The sequence below is a fragment of the Salvelinus alpinus genome, chromosome 30, assembly GCF_045679555.1.
Source record: "Salvelinus alpinus chromosome 30, SLU_Salpinus.1, whole genome shotgun sequence".
Taxonomy (NCBI): Eukaryota; Metazoa; Chordata; class Actinopteri; order Salmoniformes; family Salmonidae; genus Salvelinus; species Salvelinus alpinus.
Window position 1 is genome coordinate 15,460,797 of NC_092115.1, and position 24,264 is coordinate 15,485,060.

The 24,264-nt window shown below is 45.1% G+C and overlaps 1 protein-coding gene across 2 annotated transcripts; it reads right to left on the bottom strand.

The window, feature by feature from the left end:
• Nucleotides 1-1,786: 1,786 nt before the first annotated feature.
• Nucleotides 1,787-24,189, bottom strand: LOC139560543 (dipeptidyl peptidase 9-like). Of its 2 annotated transcripts, none has more exons than XM_071377405.1 (21): nt 23,729-24,189; nt 21,479-21,569; nt 21,039-21,277; nt 20,792-20,904; nt 18,705-18,878; nt 18,146-18,314; nt 17,906-18,016; nt 17,531-17,659; nt 17,018-17,079; nt 16,819-16,919; nt 16,330-16,507; nt 15,725-15,884; nt 13,831-13,910; nt 13,525-13,677; nt 12,453-12,588; nt 7,840-7,985; nt 7,008-7,154; nt 4,742-4,894; nt 3,515-3,657; nt 3,017-3,128; nt 1,787-2,692 (listed from the first exon to the last, which is right to left on the bottom strand). In XM_071377405.1, exons 2-21 carry the CDS (start codon nt 21,532-21,534, stop codon nt 2,600-2,602), a joined length of 2,655 nt encoding a protein of 884 aa, XP_071233506.1. In that variant the 5' UTR covers nt 21,535-21,569; nt 23,729-24,189; the 3' UTR covers nt 1,787-2,599. The 2 variants fall into 2 exon arrangements, with proteins under 2 accessions (XP_071233506.1, XP_071233505.1); XM_071377404.1 differs by having other exon boundaries at nt 18,146-18,317.
• Nucleotides 24,190-24,264: the final 75 nt, after the last annotated feature.

Below are 24,264 nucleotides of genomic sequence, written 5' to 3' on the forward strand. Positions count from 1 at the left end.
CACAGAACATATTTTTAATGTGTAGATGTGTGAGAATTATATACATTTTTTAATCAAGTTTGAATTCAGGCTGTAACATAATTTTGTTGATATAAGTCAAGGGGTATGAATACTTTCTGAAGCCACTGTTTCTGTTTGATGTTGCATAGTAAGGCTGAGTAAAGGTTCTTCCATTTAATTGTATTGACCGAAAATTTGCTGATACAACTGAGTTCGAACATGATTATCAAATCAATGTGTGCTATTTGTCCCTTTCAATTATTTGCATATTACCAAGTTATATAATTGTTCATGTTATCAAGCCTTCAGTACTGCAGCCAATCCATCATCGTGAAAAGTAGTGACACGCCCTGGCTCTTGTTTTGCATTCCCCATTTTTCCACCACAGCGAGGAAACAATATTTCACCAATTTACTTTACAGGAATACCTGAGGGATGCAAACTCTCCCTAGGCAGGCCAGGGTTGAGACTGAGCCAAGTTTCAAAAGTATAGCAGCAGTTTCTTGGAGGCACCATGCACATGGACCTCTCATATTCCCCAAAATTAGAAGTTAAGTCATCTTACAGCGAGCTAGGTCCAGTGGCTTACTTCCGTCAGCTTCAATTACTCACACCAAGAGATCTGGTCAGGTGTCAGGCTTACTGCTAATGTGCTTTATAACACCTTCAGATAGAGTGAGGGACAGGAAGGAACATCCAATGTCTTACTGTTCGTGATCGACCGATATCAAATGCTCAGTTTTCCTTATTCAATCTTGTTGGAGTGCGAATGACATACTGCCTGGGTGCCCGTGTGATTTGAGCCAATTGATCATTATCTTCCTGTGACACTCAGGCTATTATGCTGACTTTGAAGGGTCATAATTCACTTTCTGTAGGGTCTACACACACGTGGAAAAGACAGTGAGGTGGATTTATCATAGAGGATGTCAAATGAAATATGTTGTGGTTTTTATCAATAAAAGGTAGCCAAAGGGTAAACGGTTACTTTGATTATCCATTAGATATTTAAAAAATTATACAATTCAACTTCCCATTTCCAGCTGCATCACTAACATGTGCACAAAATGGCTAATAAAGCTTCATGCAGCAGAGCCTACAGAGGCTCCTCAGTAACATCAAGGCATCTGTAACATCAATCACCTCCAAGCACCCTTGCTTCCAGCGAGCTCGTCTATGAAATGGCAGCATCACATCGTTGGTATCCATGGCAACCGTTCCCCCAAAGGGAAGGTGGATAGCATAGAGCAGAGTAATGTATTGACATCATATCTTAACATATGGCTCTGGCATAGAGACCCTATTAAATTCTATGGTGGATAGCATATCAACACTCTGCACCTGCTGGAGGACTCAATAAGAGGCACAGAGGCCTCTTTTAGACAGGTAGCCCAATTCTGATCTTTTTTCCCCCACAAATTGGTCAGATCAGCTTTGAAAAATATCTGATTTGAAAAGATCTGATGTGATTGGTCAAAAGGGACAGGAGATGTCTCCCCATCTCCAAAGAACCAGGAGGGTCATAGAGGAATATCAATTCACATGGAAAGATTACTAGCCCTGAGATTGCACACATAGGATATTCCCTGTGTTAACATATGAATCACATTGTAGTTGACCATGACACTGCTATTGTACATCATGTACAATTTGAGACATTGAAACAGTCTCAACATCTTGGTTCATCATTATGGTCTATCCAGATCTATCCCTCCATATATGCATAGATCCATCCATCCATCCATCCTTGTTCATGTTATTCTGTGATAAATTATAAAATAAGAGATTTCATCATACATGTATTTATTTATTCTTCATCATCATGTTTACATTTTTATTCAGGTGGTACAAAGCTGTTTAAGACTTGGCTGCTCATACTCGTATCGTAATTGCCGTAAAAAAGGAAATACCAGCACGATCAAGTCAAGAAGTACTTTGGCATACATGGTATGTCTTCAGAAGGCAAGCCGACACCTTGAGCACTGCAATGTGAGGAGAGAAAATGACTGTATTATGTCAATGAGCGACTTCATTTGACACTCATTATAAAAGAATAAGAATCCATAAAAATATTTTCTTTTTTTTAACAATACACACTTAAAATAGTTAATGAATGCAAGTAAAGGCAGGGTTTCTTCCTCTAGCCATTACACCAACTCCAATATGCTGCGTGTGTGTGTGTATAGATTCCATTTCGTATTCGAGGAACCCCAATCCTACCACTGACTTGAGTGAATAAAATGGAGGAAAAAGAAAAACATTTGGCAAAACAATCCAGAGAAAGGGAAGACAATTAGAGAGGGATTGTGACAGCCTCCAGATAATGTATTCATTCCACAGTCCGAGGTGAAACTTGACAACCCTGCCTTGGATCTCCTTAGGTGCAGGGACAAGAGATCGGAAGAATAGAACAGAGCGAGAGAGAGAGATAGCGACCGAGACAGGTGGAGGTATAATTGAGTGAGATCACCAGTTCATGGTAAAATTGGGAGTAGTTGGGTGTGGCTGCAGAGAGGTCTTTAAGCCTGGGTTGAGGAGGTTTCGGGGGAGGTATACAGTTGGTTTCAGAATGGGGTAGAGGGGGGAGGGGGGTTGACTTTCAGAGGTATTGTTGTAGAAAGTGCAGCAGCATGATCTCATAGTGTTCTCCTGACTCTGGGCAGCGAATACTGTGTCGCTCATTGGGGTAGACCTGCAAAACAACAGAGGAAAATCAACCACTAATTCCTGCTTCAGTATACACTATATGGTACATGTGACTACAATTTGCAATTTTCTGAAAACACAATATTCCCTGAAACCCATTCAAATGAAAGAGTTGTCCATTAAAGTCTAAGATAGCAGCCCCCTTCTGGGACCCACTGACAGCACATGGGACAGACTGTAGCAGTACTTCTCTCTAATTGTACAACAATGTCCATGTTGGGGAAATGTATATCAATAGACGGGACTATGTTACCCATAACATGCCTTTAACACAGATTTAGAAATGTCAACAACACATAAATATACTAGCCTGTAGCTGATATGGCTTCCCAGCGCGGATTATTTGTGACACCAGGAAGTTGGTGTGGAAAAAGTGAACATTCTCATCAAGGAATCCATGTAAAATCAGCAAGCGGTTTGGCCTGGGAGGAGAGGGTTTCAAAGGGATGGAAACAGACATAGAAACCACATTAAAATAAAACAGGTTCAATTTTCATGTTCGTCCTGTTTTTTTTATACTACACTACAGTAAGCATATCCTGTTTATTTATTATACATATAGAAATGTTTATGGTGAAACTAAATAACATTCCATCTGTCCTTGAAATTTGAGCTACAAATAAGTAGTATTTTTGTTGCTCAAAACCAATGCCTGTTTTTATTCAACAATGATCAATAAAATGGAATAGAACTGACCACAACATTGTTACCTTCATCTACAGTACAATATATAAATATAGAAGTTGGTTATTCTTATTTCTTAGATTGGTTCAAGTGTATAAAGTGCAGTAAACAGTATGGGACTGACTCGCTGGGCAGCTTGTCCACATGCAGTGCCACGGAGCCCTCCTCGTAGCCCTGTTGGTTGTTATCAGGTGTATCCATGTAGCGCTCTGTGTAACCCGTGTCGTACGCCATCCACACCGTCACGGGAGCGCCTGCTATGGCCACCTGAAAAGGAACAACATTGCTATTTTGGGGGGGGAGGGGCAATTTATTTATTTTTTCAGTAAGGATAGCATTAAAATAAGCCTGTCCTGCCATTTCTCCCTTCACCAGCCTCCACTGGGACAGACAACTAAGACATTTCAGATGCATTGTTCCATCACACTTCAGCGGGTGTTCATTTTCTACATTTTAGCGCAACATGACAGGTCAAACTGCTTTTCAGAAGATGGATGCCTGTGGGAATCTGTTCAGTATAGCAGGGTGGTGGCATACAGTGATTGTGTGGCATGTCTAAACTTCTGCTATTTAATGGTTCAATGAAGCCCTATTTCTGTCGAGCAGTACTGTACATACTGAATACGCCCCCTGGTACCTCTGCTGCTGGTGAGAGATATACTGGTACATATGCTGGTGAGAGATATACTGGTACATATGCTGGTGAGAGATATACTGGTACATATGCTGGTGAGAGATGTACTTGTACATATGCTGGTGAGAGATGTACTTGTACATATACTGGTGAGAGATATACTGGTATATATACTGGTGAGAGATACACTGGTATATATGCTGGTGAGAGATATACTGGTGAGAGGGGGCAGGTAGCCTAGCAGTTAGAGCGTTGGGCCAGTAACCAAAAGGTTGATGTTTGAATACCCAAGCTGACAAGGGGGAGAAAAAAAACGAATCTGTTGACGTGCCGTTGAGCATGACACTTAACCCTAACATTTGTTGATCTTTGCCAGTGTGCTTTGTAGAGCAGTACAACGAAGGACAGGCACTATGAGAACTGCAGTGTGGAATGACGTGTGACCCAACATCAACACCATGAGGCCTAATGGGAAAACTACATCCATACAGAATGTCATATTCGATGAGCTTCAAATAAATCAAACCTATCCTCACCAATAGGCCAATCTATAATCAACTACATTCAGTCTAATCTGCATTGTAAATGAAATGTGTTTAAATAGGTCTAAGCAATATGGGAAAATCTCCCCTAGCCAATCAGAGGGCAATGTGGTATCTAATCTACTCAGATCATCAAGTGATTTGGGATTGTGTATTTTAGTGTAGTGCCGGTCACCTTGAAGATGTTGGGTCTCTGGATGATGCCCATGAGGGAGAGGAAGCCTCCGTAGGACCAGCCGTGGATCGCCACGCGACTCAGGTCCACAAAGTTGAACCTCTCTGACACATACTGAAGCCCCTCCACCTGGTCTTCAATCTCCACCTGGCCCTGGTCACACACACACAGAGAGACAGAAGGGCATTAGTCTCCACCTGGCCCTGGTAACACACACAGAGACACACACACACAGAGAGAGACACACAGAGAGAGAGAGAGACACACACACACACAGAGAGAAGGGCATTAGTCTCCACTTGGCCCTGGTAACACACAGAGAGACAGAAGGGCATTAGTCTCCACCTGGCCCTGGTAACACACAGAGAGACAGAAGGGCATTAGTCTCCACCTGGCCCTGGTAACACACACACACACACACACACACACACACACACACACACACACACACACACACACACACACACACACACACACACACACACACACACACACACACACACACACACACACACACACACACACACACACACACACACACACACACACACACAGAGAGAGAGAGAGACAGAAGGGCATTAGTCTCCACCTGGCCCTGGTAACACACACACAGAGACAGAAGGGCATTAGTCTCCACCTGGCCCTGGTAACACACAGAGAGAGGAGGGCATTAGTCTCCACCTGGCCCTGGTAACACACAGAGAGAGGAGGTCATTAGTATCCACCTGGCCCTGGTAACACACAGAGAGAGGAGGGCATTAGTCTCCACCTGGCCCTGGTAACACACAGAGAGAGGAGGGCATTAGTCTCCACCTGGCCCTGGTAACACATAGAGAGAGGAGGGCATTAGTCTCCACCTGGCCCTGGTAACACACAGAGAGAGGAGGGCATTAGTCTCCACCTGGCCCTGGTAACACACAGAGAGAGGAGGGCATTAGTCTCCACCTGGCCCTGGTAACACACAGAGAGAGGAGGGCATTAGTCTCCACCTGGCCCTGGTAACACACAGAGAGAGGAGGGCATTAGTCTCCACCTGGCCCTGGTAACACACAGAGAGAGAGAGGAGGAGGGCATTAGTCTCCACCTGGCCCTGGTAACACACAGAGAGAGGAGGGCATTAGTCTCCACCTGGCCCTGGTAACACACAGAGAGAGGAGGGCATTAGTCTCCACCTGGCCCTGGTAACACACACAGAGAGAGAGGAGGAGGGCATTAGTCTCCACCTGGCCCTGGTAACACACACAGAGAGAGAGGAGGAGGGCATTAGTCTCCACCTGGCCCTGGTAACACACACAGAGAGAGAGGAGGAGGGCATTAGTCTCCACCTGGCCCTGGTAACACACACAGAGAGAGAGGAGGAGGGCATTAGTCTCCACCTGGCCCTGGTAACACACACAGAGAGAGAGGAGGAGGGCATTAGTCTCCACCTGGCCCTGGTAACACAGAGAGAGAGAGAGGAGGAGGGCATTAGTCTCCACCTGGCCCTGGTAACACACACACAGAGAGAGGAGGAGGGCATTAGTCTCCACCTGGCCCTGGTAACACACACAGAGAGAGAGGAGGAGGGCATTAGTCTCCACCTGGCCCTGGTAACACAGAGAGAGGAGGACATTAGTCTCCACCTGGCCCTGGTAACACATAGAGAGAGAGGAGAGGACATTAGTCTCCACCTGGTGGAGAAAATTTCTCATTTGGGTCTCAAGCTGAAAAAGTTCAAGAACACCTGGTCTAGATGAAAGATGTGTGAGAGAGTCACACAGGTGCTGTTCCATTAATAAATACCAGAAGGTATTATTAACAGGAATAAGGGTGCCTGCACACGGTATATGGTGATCCAATGTGTTTTAAATGAACCTGCACAGCAAGAACAGCCTTTGTTGGCACAGTACAATTTGCCATGGCTGTGTCTACAGTAGAACACGGGTACCTGAAAGATTGAATCCGCAGCACGGGGAAACAGCGCCACTGGCTGCCCTACCACCGTTACTGTTTTTGTTGCCGAGCTGAGGAGCGTCGTGCAGCAGGGTAAAAAAAAAAAAACGGCAGTACATATTGTGCTCTTTATCATTCGTGCGATGACATCCGATGGTTGTTTACACTAACTTTTTTGTTGCTGTAATATCATAAACGTACGTTGCAGTTTCACTATTAAGGATTACAGATGTAATGCTTATACACAAAAAGATGGAACAATTTGTATTGGAACCATTTAAAAAAAAGCAAGATTTGGGTTGGAAGGGAAATAGTGGCTTTCGACCAATCCTACCATTTTGTTTTTCAGAGCCCCTTCAAACTTCAGGCCTCTCTGACAGGAGCCTCTCCCGTCGATGACCACCACAGCGTATCCCAGAGAGGCCAGGGTGTTGAGACGCAGGTACTTCATCCCCTTGAAGGTGTTATTCACCAACTGGACCTGTGGACACACACATACCCTTTTCACACCACTGAGCCGAGCCTAGCAGGGCCGAGCCTAGCAGGGCCGAGCCTAGCAGGGCCGAGCCTAGCAGGGCCGAGCCTAGCAGGGCCGAGCCTAGCAGGGCCGAGCGGAGCTGTACTGGGCTAGCCTGATTACGCATACACCACAGTTGTTGGAACAATCCTGGAAAGAATCATTTAAAAAAATAGATATATTTTAGACATCACAGTACGGTTTGGGTCAGCCCTATAGAGACTACAGGACTTCAGCATTGTACACATCTTGCTACTGTACGTGAAAAACAACAAGGTGACAGAACTTGGTATGGCTATTTCTAGGGAAAGTATTGGCTATGATTGCTAGTTACAAACAGGTCATACAGGACCACTTTCATTTCAGCCCCTGGCTCCTGGTCACGTCTACATTTTAGCTAACCCTAACCCTTTTCCTAACCTTAACCTAATGCTCTTAACTTGCTACTTTAATTATCATAACCTGCAGCATAAGTTCTCCTAACCTGCTATGAAAAGTCAATTTTGACAAATGCTGTATCCCTTCAAGACAAAACCCAGACTCCTTCCCCTTAGTTCCTACCCCTTTGGTGCTCACAGATCTGATTGGATTTCTAGAAAGAATTCCTGATCAAATAACAAAATAGTAATGTCTGAGAGAAGCCACAAACCTGCGGGCCACCGTAGACAAAGAGAACTGTGGGATGCTTCCTGCCAGGCTGGAGGTTGTGAGGCTTGTACACCATTCCATAGAGCTGGAAGCCTGACTTTCCCGGGAAGTCAAATATCTCCGGAGATTTGTAGTCTCCTGGGCAACCTGGAGAACACACAAAGATACACACAGAAAAACAAGATCAGGGCTCTCCAACCGTGTTCCTGTAGAGCTATCGCCCTGTAGGTTTTCCCTCTAACCCCAGATGTAACTGACCTTATTCAGCTTATCAACCAGCTAATTATTAGAATCCAGTGCACTACATGAAGTTTGGAGTGAATACCTACAGGAGGGTAGCTCTCCAAGAACAGGGTTGGAGTGAATACCTACAGGAGGGTAGCTCTCCAAGAACAGGGTTGGAGTGAATACCTACAGGAGGGTAGCTTTCCAAGAACAGGGTTGGAGTGAATACCTACAGGAGGGTAGCTCTCCAAGAACAGGGTTGGAGTGAATACCTACAGGAGGGTAGCTCTCCAGGAACAGGGTTGGAGTGAATACCTACAGGAGGGTAGCTCTCCAGGAACAGGGTTGGAGTGAATACCTACAGGAGGGTCGCTCTCCAGGAACAGGATTGGAGTGAATACCTACAGGAGGGTAGCTCTCCAGGAACAGGGTTGGAGTGTGAACCTACAGGACGGTCGCTCTCCAGGAACAGGGTTGGAGTGAATACCTACAGGAGGGTAGCTCTCCAGGAACAGGGTTGGAGTGAATACCTACAGGAGGGTCGCTCTCCAGGAACAGGATTGGAGTGAATACCTACAGGACGGTCGCTCTCCAAGAACAGGGTTGGAGTGAATACCTACAGGAGGGTAGCTCTCCAGGAACAGATTTGGAGTGAATACCTACAGGAGGGTCGCTCTCCAGGAACAGGATTGGAGTGAATACCTACAGGAGGGTAGCTCTCCAGGAACAGGGTTGGAGTGTGAACCTACAGGACGGTCGCTCTCCAGGAACAGGGTTGGAGTGAATACCTACAGGAGGGTAGCTCTCCAGGAACAGGGTTGGAGTGAATACCTACAGGAGGGTCGCTCTCCAGGAACAGGATTGGAGTGAATACCTACAGGACGGTCGCTCTCCAAGAACAGGGTTGGAGTGAATACCTACAGGAGGGTAGCTCTCCAGGAACAGATTTGGAGTGAATACCTACAGGAGGGTAGCTCTCCAGGAACAGGGTTGGAGTGAATACCTACAGGACGGTAGCTATCTAGATTGATCGTTTTGTTCATAAAATACAAAAACTAGCCGGCCTTCACATTTTCCGTGACTTTTCACTTAGCCAATACAAATCTCTTAACTATCCAACATGCACAAAATCGAACTCCAAAATAGATCAATGTGATTATTTAATAAGTTCTGGATTTAGCTTGGTTTACCTATGGTGCAACAGTCACTATGAAACACACTGGCCAATGACCTGATGTTGTTAGATATCTGGCTTATAAAGCAATTCAATAGTGAGTCATTTGGGATGGGTAACTCAGAGAAGTGACTAAGTAAAGGGCAGTCTAAAATCAAAGCATTATATTGTCTTACTGTGTGTTTTTACGGCAGCATTGATTTACTCCATTCCTCCTCGGAAGTAATCGCGGATCTTACACAACAGGGACCAGATTCCCAAAAGCATCTTAAGGCTACGTTCATCGTCAGAATCTTCGTAGGAGCGTAGTTGCTTGTTATTTAACGACTGCCTCAGACCACTCGTAGAACAGCTAAGTACGTCGTTAGCTGCTTTTTTGCCCTCCAGCGTCAATTTATACACAGAAGATCTCCGCTAAATACAAAATCAAGATGTATTATGTCTTTTCTGTGACCGTCGATATTAACAGTGACTACAAACTTGCCCTTTTCTTTGCATAACAAGCGAAGGATATAAAGACGATTCCAATGAAAACTGTATTAAAAAGATACATATACAGTATAGGCTACATAGACCTATATATCTGAATGATATTGAAATACATTTCATGTTACTTAATTAAATTGGGTTTTAATTAGCTATTTGTACACTACTGTCTGTCATTTTTGCCTCAATATATTTCCTGATGTGTAACGTCCGCAATTACTTTTTATTTAACCTTTATTTAACTAGGCAAGTCAGTTGAGAACAAATTCTTATACCCCAGCCAAACCCTAACGACGCTGGGCCAATGGTGCGCCGCCCGATGGGACTCCCAATCACGGCCGGTTGTGATACAGCCTGGAATCGAACCAGGGTCTGTAGTGACGCCTCTAGCTCTGAGATGCAGTGCCTTAGACCGCTGCGCTACCCGGGAGCCCAATGATGTGCCACAACTTGATTTAGTGCATTATTATAAGGCAAGCATTAAATATTTGTAGCCATAGGTGATAATCTCTCTAGGAGCTGATCCGTCGTCAGTATTGTGGAACAATTATAATGTTAACGTAAGATTGTAAAGAGAGAATGCGGATCAGAGAGCAGCGCTGCCTTTCTCGAGCCAATCCGTTTCAACACACGCCTCAACGACAGACTGAGAGAATGTTCTCTCTGCGTGGTGTTTTGGGAAACACACAGTGCTGGAGAAAGTAGCCAGTTGTCATACTTGAGTAAAAGTAAAGATACCTTAATAGAAAATGACTCAAGTAAAAGTCACACAGTAAAATACAACTTGAGTAAAAGTCAAAATAATTTCAAATGGCTTATTAAGCAAACCAGAAGGGACAAAATGGTCCTAAATCACATTCCAATGGTAAAACTGGGGGGGGGGGGGGGGGGGGAGACAAAAATGCAATTTAAAATGTTGCAAGTCCCCCATCCCCAGTGAAAGTTGTGCCCCTCTAAAACTCACACATAATTTACAAACAAAGCATTTGTGTTTAGTGAGTCCGCCAGAACCAGTAGGAATGACCAGGGATGTTCTCTTGATAAGTACGTGATTTGGACAATTTCCCTGTTCTGCTAAGCATTCAAAATGTAACAAGTACTTTTGGGTGTCAGGGAAAATGTATGGAGAAAAAAGTACATTATTTCCTTTAGGAATGTAGTGAAGTAAAAATGGTCAAAAATATAAATAGTAAAGTGGAATCCCAGTACAGATACCAAGCTGACAAACTAACCCTGATTCAGATGACCATCCTTCCCATGCTAGACTACGGAGACATCATTTATAGATCGGCAGGTAAGGGTGCTCTCGAGCGGCTAGATGTTCTTTACCATTCAGCTATCAGATTTTCCTCCAATGCTCCTTATAGGACACATCACTGCACTCTATACTCCTCTGTAAACTGGTCATCTCAGTATACCCATTGCAAGGTTGATGCTTATTTATAAAACCCTCTTAGGCCTCACTCCCCCCTATCTGAGATATCTACTGCAGCCCTCATCCTCCACATACAACAACCGTTCTGCCAGTCACATTCTGTTAAAGGTCCCCAAAGCACACACATCCCTGGGTCGCTCCTCTTTTCAGTTCGCTGCAGCTAGCGACTGGAACGAGCTGCAACAAACACTCAAACTGGACAGTTTTATCTCAATCCCTTCATTCAAAAACTCAATCATGGCCACTCTTACTGACAGTTATGGCTGCTTGCGTGATGTATTGTTGTCTCTACCTTCTTGCCTGTTGTCTGTGCCCAATAATGTTTGTACCATGTTGTGCTGCCACCATGCTGCGTTTTCATGTGTTGCTGTCATGCTGTTGTTTTCTTATGTCTTTCTTTATGTGGTGTTGTTGTGTCTCTCTTGTCGTGATGTGTGTTTTGTCCTTATTTGTATTTTATTTTTAACCCCAGGCCCCCGTCCCCGCAGGAGGCCATTTGCCTTTTGGTAGGCCATCATTGCAAATAAGAATTTGTTCTTAACTGACTTGCCTAGTTAAAGGTTAAATAAATAATAAACAAAACTACTTAAGTAGTACTTTAAAAAGTATTTTACTTAAGTACTTTACACCACTGGAAACGCATGTTACATCTTCAGCTGTTGTAGGAAAGATGCATGGTTAAAACACTCGCCGACCGGGAGGTCCGTGGGGCGACGCACAATTGGCCTAGCGTCGTCCGGGTTAGGGAGGGTTTGGCCGGTAGGGATATCCTTGTCTCATCGCGCTCCAGCGACTCCTGTGGCGGGCCGGACGCAGTGCGCGCTAACCGAGGGGGCCAGGTGCACGGTGTTTCCTCCTACACATTGGTGCGGCTGGCTTCCGGGTTGGAGGCGCGCTGTGTTAAGAAGCAGTGCGGCTTGGTTGGGTTGTGCTTTCGGAGGACGCATGGCTTTCGACCTTCGTCTCTCCCGAGCCCGTACGGGAGTTGTAGCGATGAGACAAGATCGTAATTACTAGCGATTGGATACCACGAAAATTGGGGAGAAAAGGGAGTAAAATATATTTAAAAAAATAAAATTAAAATAAAATATATAACCCTCGGAAGCCTAAATTCCATTGCTATCAGGAAACCTGGCCCTGGAATGAGTAATTGAGAGTCCCATGGTATAGTTTACACCTATACAGTGATTGCCTCAAGGAAGAAAGAATACATCTTTAAAGGGGTAATCTGTGATTGCCACATACATTTTGGGGACTTTTTAAGTAATGATATAAACCCTCCTCTCTTCCTTACCTGGGGCTTCCATCATGCTGGCCCAGAACTCAGGAACCATGTGGAGAGGGTCTCCCTCTGGGCCAGTCAGCTTGTAGATGTGGAGACAGGGGGGAGTGCTCACGTTACTGTAGTGGCTGACAAACATATCAAAGTTCTGTGGAGAGAGAAAAAGAGAGGGAGAGTAAAGAATATAGAGAGAAAGAGGGATAGAAAGGGGAGATACAATGATAAGGAGTGAGAGAAGGAGACAAAGAGAGATGAACAGCTGTGAATTAATCTTCACATCGGAGACAGAATGTCACTGGGCCCTGATTTCAAGCCAGCTTTGTCTCTCACCTTACAATGTTAGAGGTATACCTGAAAAATCACAACAGATCTGAGACCATCAGGTTTAGAACTACCTCCCTGGATAACTCCACATCACAGAGGGCCCAGATGCCCACACAACAGGCCATGTCTACTCTGCCCAATCTGTTAACAGCTAAGGCAAATCCCTGTAACATTGTAGTAACATTCATCAATATCCTCTCACACAGGCACACAGTGACGCTGAATGACCAGATGGCTACACAGCATGACATGGGCAGAGTTCCACAACGCTGCCTGTTGTAACCAGGCTTCTCATAGGGAAGAGATCAGCTGTACCTCCCTAAGGTACTTATGTGGTGTGGTCTCATGAAGCGTGGGGAGGGGATGATTGAGTGCAGTGTGTCTAACTGAGATCAGAATGCCAGGATGTTACAGTGTTCGTTGGTACTACCTACTGCAGCCATGTTGTTTGGCAAGATGGCCACAGAAGAGCTTGTGACAGAGGGCCATATATATATATTATATATATATAATATATATATATATTATATATTCAATCAATCCCTGTAGCCCGATTACAAGAATACATATTTGGGGTAAGAGTTGGAATTACAGGGGTGCCAGAGGGGGGCTTGGCAGCCAGGCACCCCCCATAAGTGTTACAAAATCAAAATGCTGATCTAGCCTACTAGCCTACTACTGTTAGGACATCCCAAAGAGTCAATATACCTCCTACCCTGTTTAAGGTTAGTTCAATCCTATTTGCTGAGTGAGTCCATACCTTGCTTACAGAGCAGCTGTGGGAGAAGCCAGGCTTGCTGAGTCTGACCACATCTCCTGGGGACTGATAGCTGACCACATAGAGGTGGTGCTCCAGGGGAGTGTCTCTAGTGCCCTGGAAGTACACCAGCTTAGAGGCCTCATTCACCCAGATCTACAGAAAGAATCACAGATTATATTTATATTGATGGCAGAACATGCATTTTAAACTTACAATAGCATAGGCACACACAAAAGTCTATTATAAAGATATTTTATAATGCACTGTGACAATAAGGGTTTTAATCTGACTGACTGAAGGTCCTACCTTGGAGCCATGCCTTGCCAAAACCTCCCACTCCCCACTGGTCAGAGTCATCTCCTCCTTGATTGCACATTTAAAGTCTCCTGCAGAGGAAAATAACATAGAGATTAGAGATGATATTTTGACAACTTTTATTACATTGGCCAGACTTACAGTGCAGTAATGTGACGCCCGGATGAGCCTTCATTAAATCACGACACATACAGATCAGTGATTAGCTCAAGGAAGGAAGGACAAAGCCTGAGTCCCAGATCTGTGTATGCCGTCACACAAAACATGACGATAGCCAGGTTTCAATCCAATTTGCGACAGAATTTCATGTGAATATTCTAAAATCACCATAGGTGTTTCCATCAAACTGACTGGCTGTGGATAAAAAGCTGTGTGGGATGATGTAGTGCACATAAAAAGCACTTAAAATGTCCATGTACCCTGTGCCTCTCGAGTGGCGCAGCGGTCTAAGTCACTGCATCGCAGTGTTGAGGTGTCACTACAGCCTGGGGTTGTAGTGTCATAACCGGCCGTGACCAGGTGTCCCATAGGGCGGCTCACAATTGGCCCAGCGTCGTCCGGGTTAGGGGTTTGGCCGGTGGGGCTTTACTTGGCTCATCGTGTTCTAGCGACTCCTTGCGACGGGCCAGGCGCCTGAAGGCTGACTTCGGTCGTCAGTTGAACGGTTTTTCCTCCGACACATTGGTGCAGCTGGCTTCCGGGTTAATTGAGAGAGTTAAGAAGCGCGGCTTGGGCCTCCCAAGTGGCACAGTGGTCTAAGGCACTGCATCGCAGTGCTAGCTGTGTCACTCGAGATTCTAGGTTTGAGACCAGGCTCTGTCGCAGCAGGACACGACCGGGAGACCCATGGGGCGGCGCACAATTGGCCCAGTGTCATCCGGGTTAGGGGAGGGTTTGGCCGGCAGGGATGTCCTTGTCCCATCGCGCACTAGCGACTCCTGTGGCGGGCCTGGGCTCAGTGCACACTGACACGGTCGCCAGGTGCACGGTGTTTCCTCTGACACATTGGTGCGGCTGGCTTCTGGGTTAAGTTGGCATTGTGTCAAGAATCAGTGCGGTTGTGTTTCGGAGGACACACAGCTCTCGACCTTCGCCTCTCCCGAGTCCGTACGGGAGTTGCAGCGATGAGACAAGATCGTAATCAAGAAATTGGGGAGAAAAAGGGGGGTAAAAATTACACACAAAAAAACATAATTAAAGTTAAATTGGTTTCCATCGCATTTTCAAGTCTAACGATGGTTTTGTCACTCAAACTTTCTCCATCTGGTTTTGGCGCATGTGCTCTAGACAACAGTTCACTGATGAAGTGGACAGGGTAGGTTATATGATGAGATTATAGATAACAGCAAGATCATTTTTATTTGATAATGGCATGTCACCAGAATTTAAAAAATACCCTCTATATCCCTCAAACTCAACTCTGGACCTGGAAGCTAGTTCCACAGCTTTGTTTCATTGTTCCACTCTAATCAGGGACTGATTTAGACCTGGGACATCAGATATGTGGAATTAATTACTGCCAGCAGCATACACCCCCCCCCTCAGGTAGAACAGAAAACCATCAGGCTCCTGACCTGGTAGGTTAAGAGTTGAGTACCACTGCTCTATATTTATTGTACATTTGCATAAAGTTCATCATAACTGGTTTCATCTGTCTGTGGTGGTGGTAGGCATATCATCACGTGACTCTTACTGGCTATTATATCAAAAGTTGCTCATAACTGTGTCTCAACCGCAATTGTCACAATCTATTTAACCAATAAACTTATCCCGACTTGTGAAGTGTATTTTCTGGGGGACCGAGATTTAGCAAATTTGCTTTTTCCATCAGGCCTGACGTGGGTTTTATTATGCAAAACCTGGTTAATGACAGCAACGGAATTACCCTCTGTGTATTCGTAGCTTCCTGACCATTGGTAGCAGCCTGGTTGCAATGTTGATGTGATTTTGTACAGATGGCTGAAGCCCGTTTTGGATTCATTCACCCATATGAAAGAGAACTCGTCCTCTGACGTTTGAATGAATGGATAGAAAATATCATGAACCTGTGGACAACAGAAAAACATGGTTGTTAGTTTGTTGTGGCCTGATTCTTCCATGCAAATGCATATGTCAACATACATACATCCTCACACTGTCAATATATAGCCCTTCAAATCACTATTACACTAGAGTGACTGTCAGATGAGTGGAAATTCAACAACCAAACTGTACATGCAGTTAAATATTCCAAGAGTAATTCCCAAGAAGCATTAAATCTTCTATTTTTGAGAGGGCACTGATAGCCAAATCTACAGTCTGACGATTAATTCTACATAATACTAAGCACATATCTGGTAACTACAATTCTCTCATAAGGTACAGATGGATGAAAGACCGAGGCTCCAGAGTTTAAAATGAGGAATGACAAGTCAGTGCCCCTCCTTTCCCTAACCCGTAGTCATTTTCCATATTATCCCCACCCTGCCCCCCTTTCCCTGGCTATCTCACATTGATCCAGATGTCGGTGGTCTCCTCGTAGACGATGTAGGGCTGGACGTCATGGGGCACAGCCTCCAGGTTCTTCTGCCTCTGGGCCAGGTCGTCTGTGACGGGGATGAAGAGGGCCGGGGGCAGCAGCACCAGCTGGAGCCTCCTCTGACTGCGGTCCAACAGCACTGCCCAACCACTTGGGGGAGACAGAAACACACATTCCCTCACTGACTGGATCATACAGTACAATAATCACTGGTCCAACATCACTAATGCCTTGTCCTTTCCGCAAGCTCAGAGGACACCAACCCTGGTCCTAGAGTGCTACAGAGTATGTAGGCCTGTGTTGGAGCTCAACTGATTCAATTAATCAACCAAGATTTCTGCGGAATTGGGGGATGACTTTTCCCATCCCCCAGCCCTAACCATCACCAATGTAAGCCAAATAGCATCAGAGAGAGGTCAAAAGCAGTGTTTCCTGGGGAAACATTATGTCGTAACACTCACTATTTGCCATCAGTCGTCCATCCTGCGCGGGAGATGTACTCCGTCCCAGGGAACAGGGAGGTGAAGGGGAGAACTAGCTCCTTGTCTTGTATGCTCACGATCTGGAGACACACACAAGTCTCCTTGTAAACACTACAGTGAGCAGCGAGAGCAAAATAAGAGAATAAATCGAGAGCAGTCAAAAGCAGCTGCCACTTACTTTTCCTTGTATGTCAGTCTTTATCTCAGCCAGTTTCAGGGTGGTTTGAGGATTTTTACTGCCTACAAAAATATAATTATTTTTGTTAATTCTAGTGGTCTACTCTTGAAATGAATTTATTAGGTTATTGCTAATACTGTATGTTTGCCTAGCTACCCAAACTCCTTGCTCAGGCCAAACTCTACACCACGACCACGGATGTTAGTTTCTTCTCTGCAATGAGTCTGGATCTGAGTACCTCCCCAACGATTTCTAGAACGCAAACACATTCCTGACGTTCTGATTGGTCCCAGAAATGGATGGGTTGGGCCAGAACCAGAACACACGTGGGTAGAGCGGAGCTTTGTTTTCTACAACACCCCTCAGCAACTTCAATGATGGCAGTCATAGAGTAGCAGAAGAATTCAGTTTGAGTCGTCAGGCAAAACACGTGTCACTACATCCACATACAACCCTGCACCAGGGGGACTCAACCAGTGCCAGGGGGACTCATCCAGCACCAGGGGGACTCACCTGTGCGGGGGTATCTGTAGGCGTCGGCCTTTCGCTCCTCCAAGGCTGGAGAGGGAACATGAATGATCTCTACCTCCGTCTCATCCACCTCTTCATACAGCAGGTACAGAGTTTTGCCCCCATCTGAGTCTAACAGAGAAGAGCAGGTTAGACAGACGGAACTGATAACATGCTCTTGAAAATGCATACAGAAACAGCTAGCATTCATGACAGACACAGCTTCATGATGACAGTGTCTGGGGCAAGTTAAAGCCTGTACGACATTCATCAAAGCATGACTGACTGACTGTTTGATTAAGGAAGAGCCCAATTTCTCACATGAAAATGGTTCCTTCTCTAGTCATAAGGAAGGAGTGACAGAAGGTGCCTACTCACCCTCTACGGCAGAGGGACTCCACCAGTAGCCAGTGAAGCGGTCAAACTCCTCCTGGATCACAAACGTGGCCACGCCCGCAGACTTGGGGTCCTCCTTCACATTATCCAGACCTGACCCAGGGAGAGGGGATTCATTCATTTCATTAAATCCATGCGGTGTAAGCAACACGGCATAGAGAGTGTAAACAATTCCATACAACTACAGTACACAAACTTCCAAAAGTCGCTGAGCCTTCTGACCTTTGTGACAGAAGGTGAGTCTCCTCTCCTCCCCAGACTTGAGGTTAGCCAGCCACAGGTCGTTGTTGTTGATGAAAGCAATGAAGTTGGGCTCTCCTGGGGAGATCTTGGGGTCCATGCGGGTCCCGGAGCACTGTGTCTTAATCTCCACCGGCTTAATGGGCGCAGACTGCTTTTAAACCAGGAAACACACTCTTAGTGTACAGGGTCGTATTCATTAGGCACCAAACTGAACAAAACAGACTGAAACAGGGACGACCTCAACTTGTCCAATAGAACTGCTTGTTTTCGTTTTCCATAGATTTTTTTTTTTGCTACAGTGTGCCTTAATGATTGTAACCCTGAAGACACAACCATACACACAGCAACAGCCATTCATTGCTGTGGCTTTGGGTGCTGTGCAGTTCCTTCACCAATGCTCATATCAACTATAGAATGTTAAAATGACATTCAATGACGCAGCTACTAATCAAAGTTACTGTAACTCACTTAGTGGCAATTGCAGATGTAGGAAAGGCTTTCTAAGTTCATTTAATGAATAAAGGGGGGTAAGACTCACGATGAAGCCATTGTTTCCCCCGTCCTGGCAATAGAAGAGGCTGTTGCTGGCCTGGAAGAGGAACAGGCCGGTCTGGGCGTGGTAGTCATAGGAAGTGATCCCAAACGCTCCCAGGCGCTTCCGCTCCCTGAGGAGCTCCTCTTCCCGGGAATAGGCCCCCTGGTGCGGCGTGGCCTGGTAGTGAGGGGAAAGTCATTTTGCTGTCATCATAATTATTTAAAGGTAGACTCAGCGATATGACGTAGGTGCACAAAGTAAACAGCATAGTGGGTCAATTTCAGCAGCAACTAAGAACGTTGAAGCGCGAGGCTAAACTTCACAGCTGTTTTGGTCCCGTACCTGAAATCAAATTAAATGAAATTGTATGTGTCACATGCTTCGTAGACAACAGGTGTAGACTAACAGTGAAATGCTTACTTACTGGTCCATTTACATTGCTACCAGACTGACTCACCTGTTGAACATGTTCAACAGTGACGATGTGACAGTTAGGCAGTTAGCCAGAGCCTCCCTCCTTCTGGACCTATTGAGGAGGAAGGTCCCACTGGCCAGGGACACCGAGGACAACTTCCTGGGCTTCAGGAGGAAGGCCAATGGAAAATTGGACACTCGTGCTGCAGGCTTTGGAGTCTGGTGAGACTGGCCGGACCTCAACGACCTGAGCAACCGGACAGACTAATATGCAAACTGAGCCAGTGACTGCCTCTGATGCAGTTGTGGCAGATCGCAGTGTTGTTGTGGAGGCTTCTGTCACCCATGATGAAACATCTCATCCTACATCCAGGACGACACTCCTTGGTATCAGACAGATGTAGCTATTGCAACGCTGCACTGGCCTGAGGCAGCAGGGGAAACTCACTGCCCTGGACTGTGCTGACCACTCTGTCTTCCATTCCATGCTGCAAGTTGTACCAACAAAATATAATCTAGCACTCTGGTCCCCTGCAAACCATGACCCATTTTGTATTCTACATGAGTCAAATGTAATGGAGTCCATTGCCCACGTTGTGAATGGCCGCTGTTCATACAAGGATTTGTACATTGCTAATCATGATGGCCTTGTTGATCTGATAGCCAGAGAGGTGAGACAAGTGGTCTCACCAACAGCACACATGTGTAAACATTGTTGTGTAACAGGAAGCTGGTTTGATGTTGATGATGTGATTTCCTGTGGGCCAAATACACCAGATATTGTTGTTGTGGGGGAGGCGCTCATTTTGGAAGTGGGCTGCTCAGTGGATGGCTACATGGAGCAAAACTTCACTGAGAAGCTTTTTAAATACTAGCCCCTCATGGCATGCTGGGACAGCCTCGGGTGGAGGTGCAAGCTGGTGGCGCTGATATTTGGCAGTCGCGGCCACATACACAGACTTGCAGTGTGTGGCCTCCAGATTGCGGGCCTGACAAAAACGGGCGAAGCAATTGACTAGATACTGCTCTGTTTCAGCTATTGTAGCTGTTTGGAGAAGGAGGTGCTTTCTGTACCCTTGAGGGCCATGCATACAGGGACCTTTGAAATGTTTGGATCCTTTTTTTGTACATTTGATTGGTGGATTCAAATAAATTATTTAAAATGTGTGGCGTCAGTATGCATGTGCGTGCCTGTTATCTGACAGCGTGAAGCGAACCCATGCACATGCGAAGATACTGTGTGTGACTGTGTGCGAGCGAAGTCTGCATCTCCCTCATCGCAATATCTGCGGTGATGATCGCGGCAGCGTCATTTCGCTGAGTCTACCTTTAATGATCATTCAACTGTTATTTAATTGTCGCTGTCTGGAGACTTTGTGGGTATCTCTGAATTAATGTCTGTGAATATGTGAGAAATTATGGTTCCACTTTCCTATTACGCATCTCCTGGCTTCAGGTCTTGTTATGTTACGAACGTTTCCAGTGAATTAGCAAATGCATTTTTTGACAAACCACGGTAAAAAAAATGTTAGAAAGCTTGAGATCTTTATCTTATGAGGATAATAACTATAATAATAATGATAATAAGTATAATATATTTTATTAGGATTTCCTTGGCACCAGGTTTGGAGGTCATTAGGTTTCAGTGACGCACAGAGGATTCAAGGGGTATTCACCTGGAAGTGATCCAGCATCTGTTTCCACGACAACACCAAGAGGGCCTCTTTCCGGATCTTCTTGGGGATTTCCGAGTAGAGCAGTGAGTTCTCTCTACTTCCGTAAGGCATTCCTGATCGATAGAGACGGTCGGAAGTGAAAATTAGTTAAGAGGCCATGGTACAACTTGCGAAACGTGAGTAACTCAATGACGCACTGAGTGACCCAAAGTGTGACGATCATCAGTGGCAGATGGCCTTGGCTCACCGAGGTAGTACAGTCGATGGGAGTGGGGGCCTGACTCATCGTTTTTCTGCACAAACTGGAAGTCATGGGGCGCTTTGTTGGCGATCATTCCTGAGTACTTCCTGCTGCTGTGGATGATGTCACGCAGGCCGCCCCACGAGTGCTTCTCCACATAGAACTGAGATGGAACGGCCTCCATCTCCACCACCTCTGTGCTGTCTGTTAGCCCGTCCACCGCCGTCATATTCCCTTCTAAATAACTGAGAGGGAGAACAGAAAAAAACACAGAGACAACCCGCTGGTAATCTACATGCTCACGAACAATGGCACTTGCTTCTAGTATGGAAACGCACACAGACAGAGACAGACACACATGTATTGGCCTATACAATGGGTTATCTAGCACTCCTATCCGCAGAGAAGGTACACACAGGTCATTGGAACGCACATGGACACCATACCTTTTCCAGTAACCTTCTGTTTTGTCTCCAAGTTTGACCTTCTTCACTCTATGCATTCACTGGCCAACAAGCCTCAACCAGAGTCTGCAATCTAAAGTTAAACATTCAAATAAAAGGGTTAATCAATCTTATAGACATTGAATAAAACGCCTACATATAAAATCTCTCTCATTCAAACCTGCATGCAGTAAAGGTTTGGTATTTAGGTCGGCAGGTAGCCTAGTGGTTAAGGGTGTTGGTCCAGTAACCGAAAGTTCGCTGGTGTGAATTCCAGAGCCGACTAGGAGAAAAATCTGTTGATGTGCCCTTGAGCAAGGCATGGAACCCTAGTCACTCTGGATAAGAGGGTCTGCTAAATGACTAAAATGTATCTAAGGTGTGATAGAAGATAGCAAAGGCATCTTCAGGAATGCATGAAACCTTAGCCAACATAATGATAGTAAAAACAAAGTGCTTGTATAGTTTGATGTTACAGGAATGCATGAAACCTTTTGCCCTCTGTATGGAGTGGGCAGGCGTAAAGGCGGTTGCCAAGGACCCCATTGATGTTCTTTGTGTTGGTGGAATTTCAGAGAACTCATTTGCTTTCAGATGATGTGAAGAAAACATTCAAGCATTGGATTTAAAGGGAATCTGATCACCAATAGCCTGCTCGGTGCCCATTGTCCAAACAAACCTATGGGCCGTGACCCCCTCAACCTGGCCTTTACAATGTCACACTGAAGCTCCAGAAGGAGTGGATGGGTGTGTAAACATTATGACAATAGCTCCAAAACAGCCCTCTGGGAGACTAGGGTGAACATGCAAATTGGTCATAGCTCTATACAGAACAAAAATATAAAAGCAACAATTTCAAAGATTTTACTGAGTTACAGTTTATATGAGAAAATCTGTCAATTTAAAAAAAAATGAATTAGGATCTATGGATTTCCCCTGACTGGGAATACAGATATGCATCTGTTGGTCACAGATACTTTAAAAGAAATAGGCCTCACAATGGGCCTCTGGACCTCGTCACGGTATCTCTGTGCATTGAAATTGCCAACGATAAAATGCAATTGTGTTTGTTGTCTGTTGTCTGTAGCTTATGCCTGCCTATACCATAACTCCACCTCCACCATGGGCACTCTGTTCCCAATGTTGACATTAGCAAACCGCTCGCCCAAACGTGCCATACAAGTGGTCGGCGGTAGTCAGGCCGGTTGGACGTACTGCCAAATTCTCTAAAACGATGTTGGTAGAGAAATTAACATTAAATTCTCTGGCAACAGATCTGGTGGAAATTCCTGCAGTCAGCATGCCAATTGCACCCTCCCTCAAAACTTGAGACATCTGTGGCATTGTGTTGTGTTATAAAACTGCACATTTTAGAGTGTCCTTTTATTGTCCCCAGCACAAGATCCATCTGTGTAATGATCACACTGTTTAATCAGCTTCTTGATATGCCACACCTGTCAGGGGGATGGATTATCTTGACAAAGGAGAAATGTTCACTAAACAGGGGATGTAAACAAATTTGTAGACACAATTTGAGAGAAATAAGCTTTTTGTGTGTATGGAACACTTCACATATTTTATTTCAGCACATGAAACCAACACGTTACATGTTGTATTTCTATTTTTGTTCAGTGTACAAGGGGAAATATGGCCTGGGGGGGGTTGGAAGGCCTAAACTGCACCATACAGAAAAGGTATGAAGAAGTATCACTTCTGCATCTGGAAAGCAGGAAGTGATAGCTGACAAACTCGTTTTTGTCATCCACACATTGCCTGCATTGACTACAGACTAATCTAAGTCACTGACATTTTCTCTTCCATTCATAACCTTTGAAGATAAGATGAACTGATATTCTACCATTATAAATATCAGATAGGTTGGTAGCTAGAATTGGGAAAGGAAACCAGGGATAGGAAATAATTTAATGACCGGTACGTACGACATAGCTATCTTTGTTCTCATCAAGGGGTCACAACTGTAGCTGGATATGGTTTAGCTAGCTAACAGTACAAGTTGGCAACAGTGTCGTGATTAGCTACATTGTATATCTAATATAGCGTAAGTGTTACATTGCCGCAAACTAACTACATGTTACCGCAACGTTTACCAGGTAGGATACACTGTAACATGACAGCTCTCTCGTGACAGTTGTCGGGTATATCAGGTTGGCAACTATGAGCTAGCTGGTTCCTTAGCAAGCCTGTCACTGGAGTCGACTACTATCAGAATCGAGTTCAGAAGCGTATACTTACCAATCCAGCCTCTTCTTATTTTCCAAACGATCCTTGGCTTTACTAGGTAGGTATTAAAACACAAATATTATTACTGCTAAAGGTTGTGTCCATGGCCCAGAATGTAGGCAGACATAAACGTAGATCACGAAGGAGAACACCCAGGAACCTTCTAACCCGGGGATAATGCTTCGGCGCTTTTACAGGGCCGCACCGCTCCTCTTCGGCTGTGTTCGCAAGGATGATGCTGCGCTAGCGGCTGCGCATTGACTAATCCTAACCAGAAATGAGTGTTTGATACGCGGCAATCATTTATGAATAAAGAATTGTACACATTCTACTGTAAACATGTACTGACAGGAAAGGTTGCCAAAACTGTAAATGATTCAAGATTATTGCATTGGAAAATATGCTGTCCGTTAAAAATAAATAAAACTGAAACAGTAGATGCAATGTTCAATTAACACAACAATATCAATGACTGTCAAGTCTTAATTGCTTTAATAAAATGTCCCAGTTTACTAGACATTCACGATTCAGGTGGCGAAGCAATCTAG

Coding starts and splice junctions, on each gene's coding strand:
- LOC139560543 (XM_071377404.1), bottom strand. CDS start 21,534: ATGCATAGAGTGAAGAAGGTCAAACTTGGAGACAAAACAGAAGGTTAC. Junction 17,080..17,530: donor CTACAGATACCCCCGCACAG/GTGAGTCCCCCT, acceptor ATATTTTTGTAG/GCAGTAAAAATCCTCAAACC. Junction 2,693..3,016: donor GGAAGCCATATCAGCTACAG/GCTAGTATATTT, acceptor GTTGTTTTGCAG/GTCTACCCCAATGAGCGACA.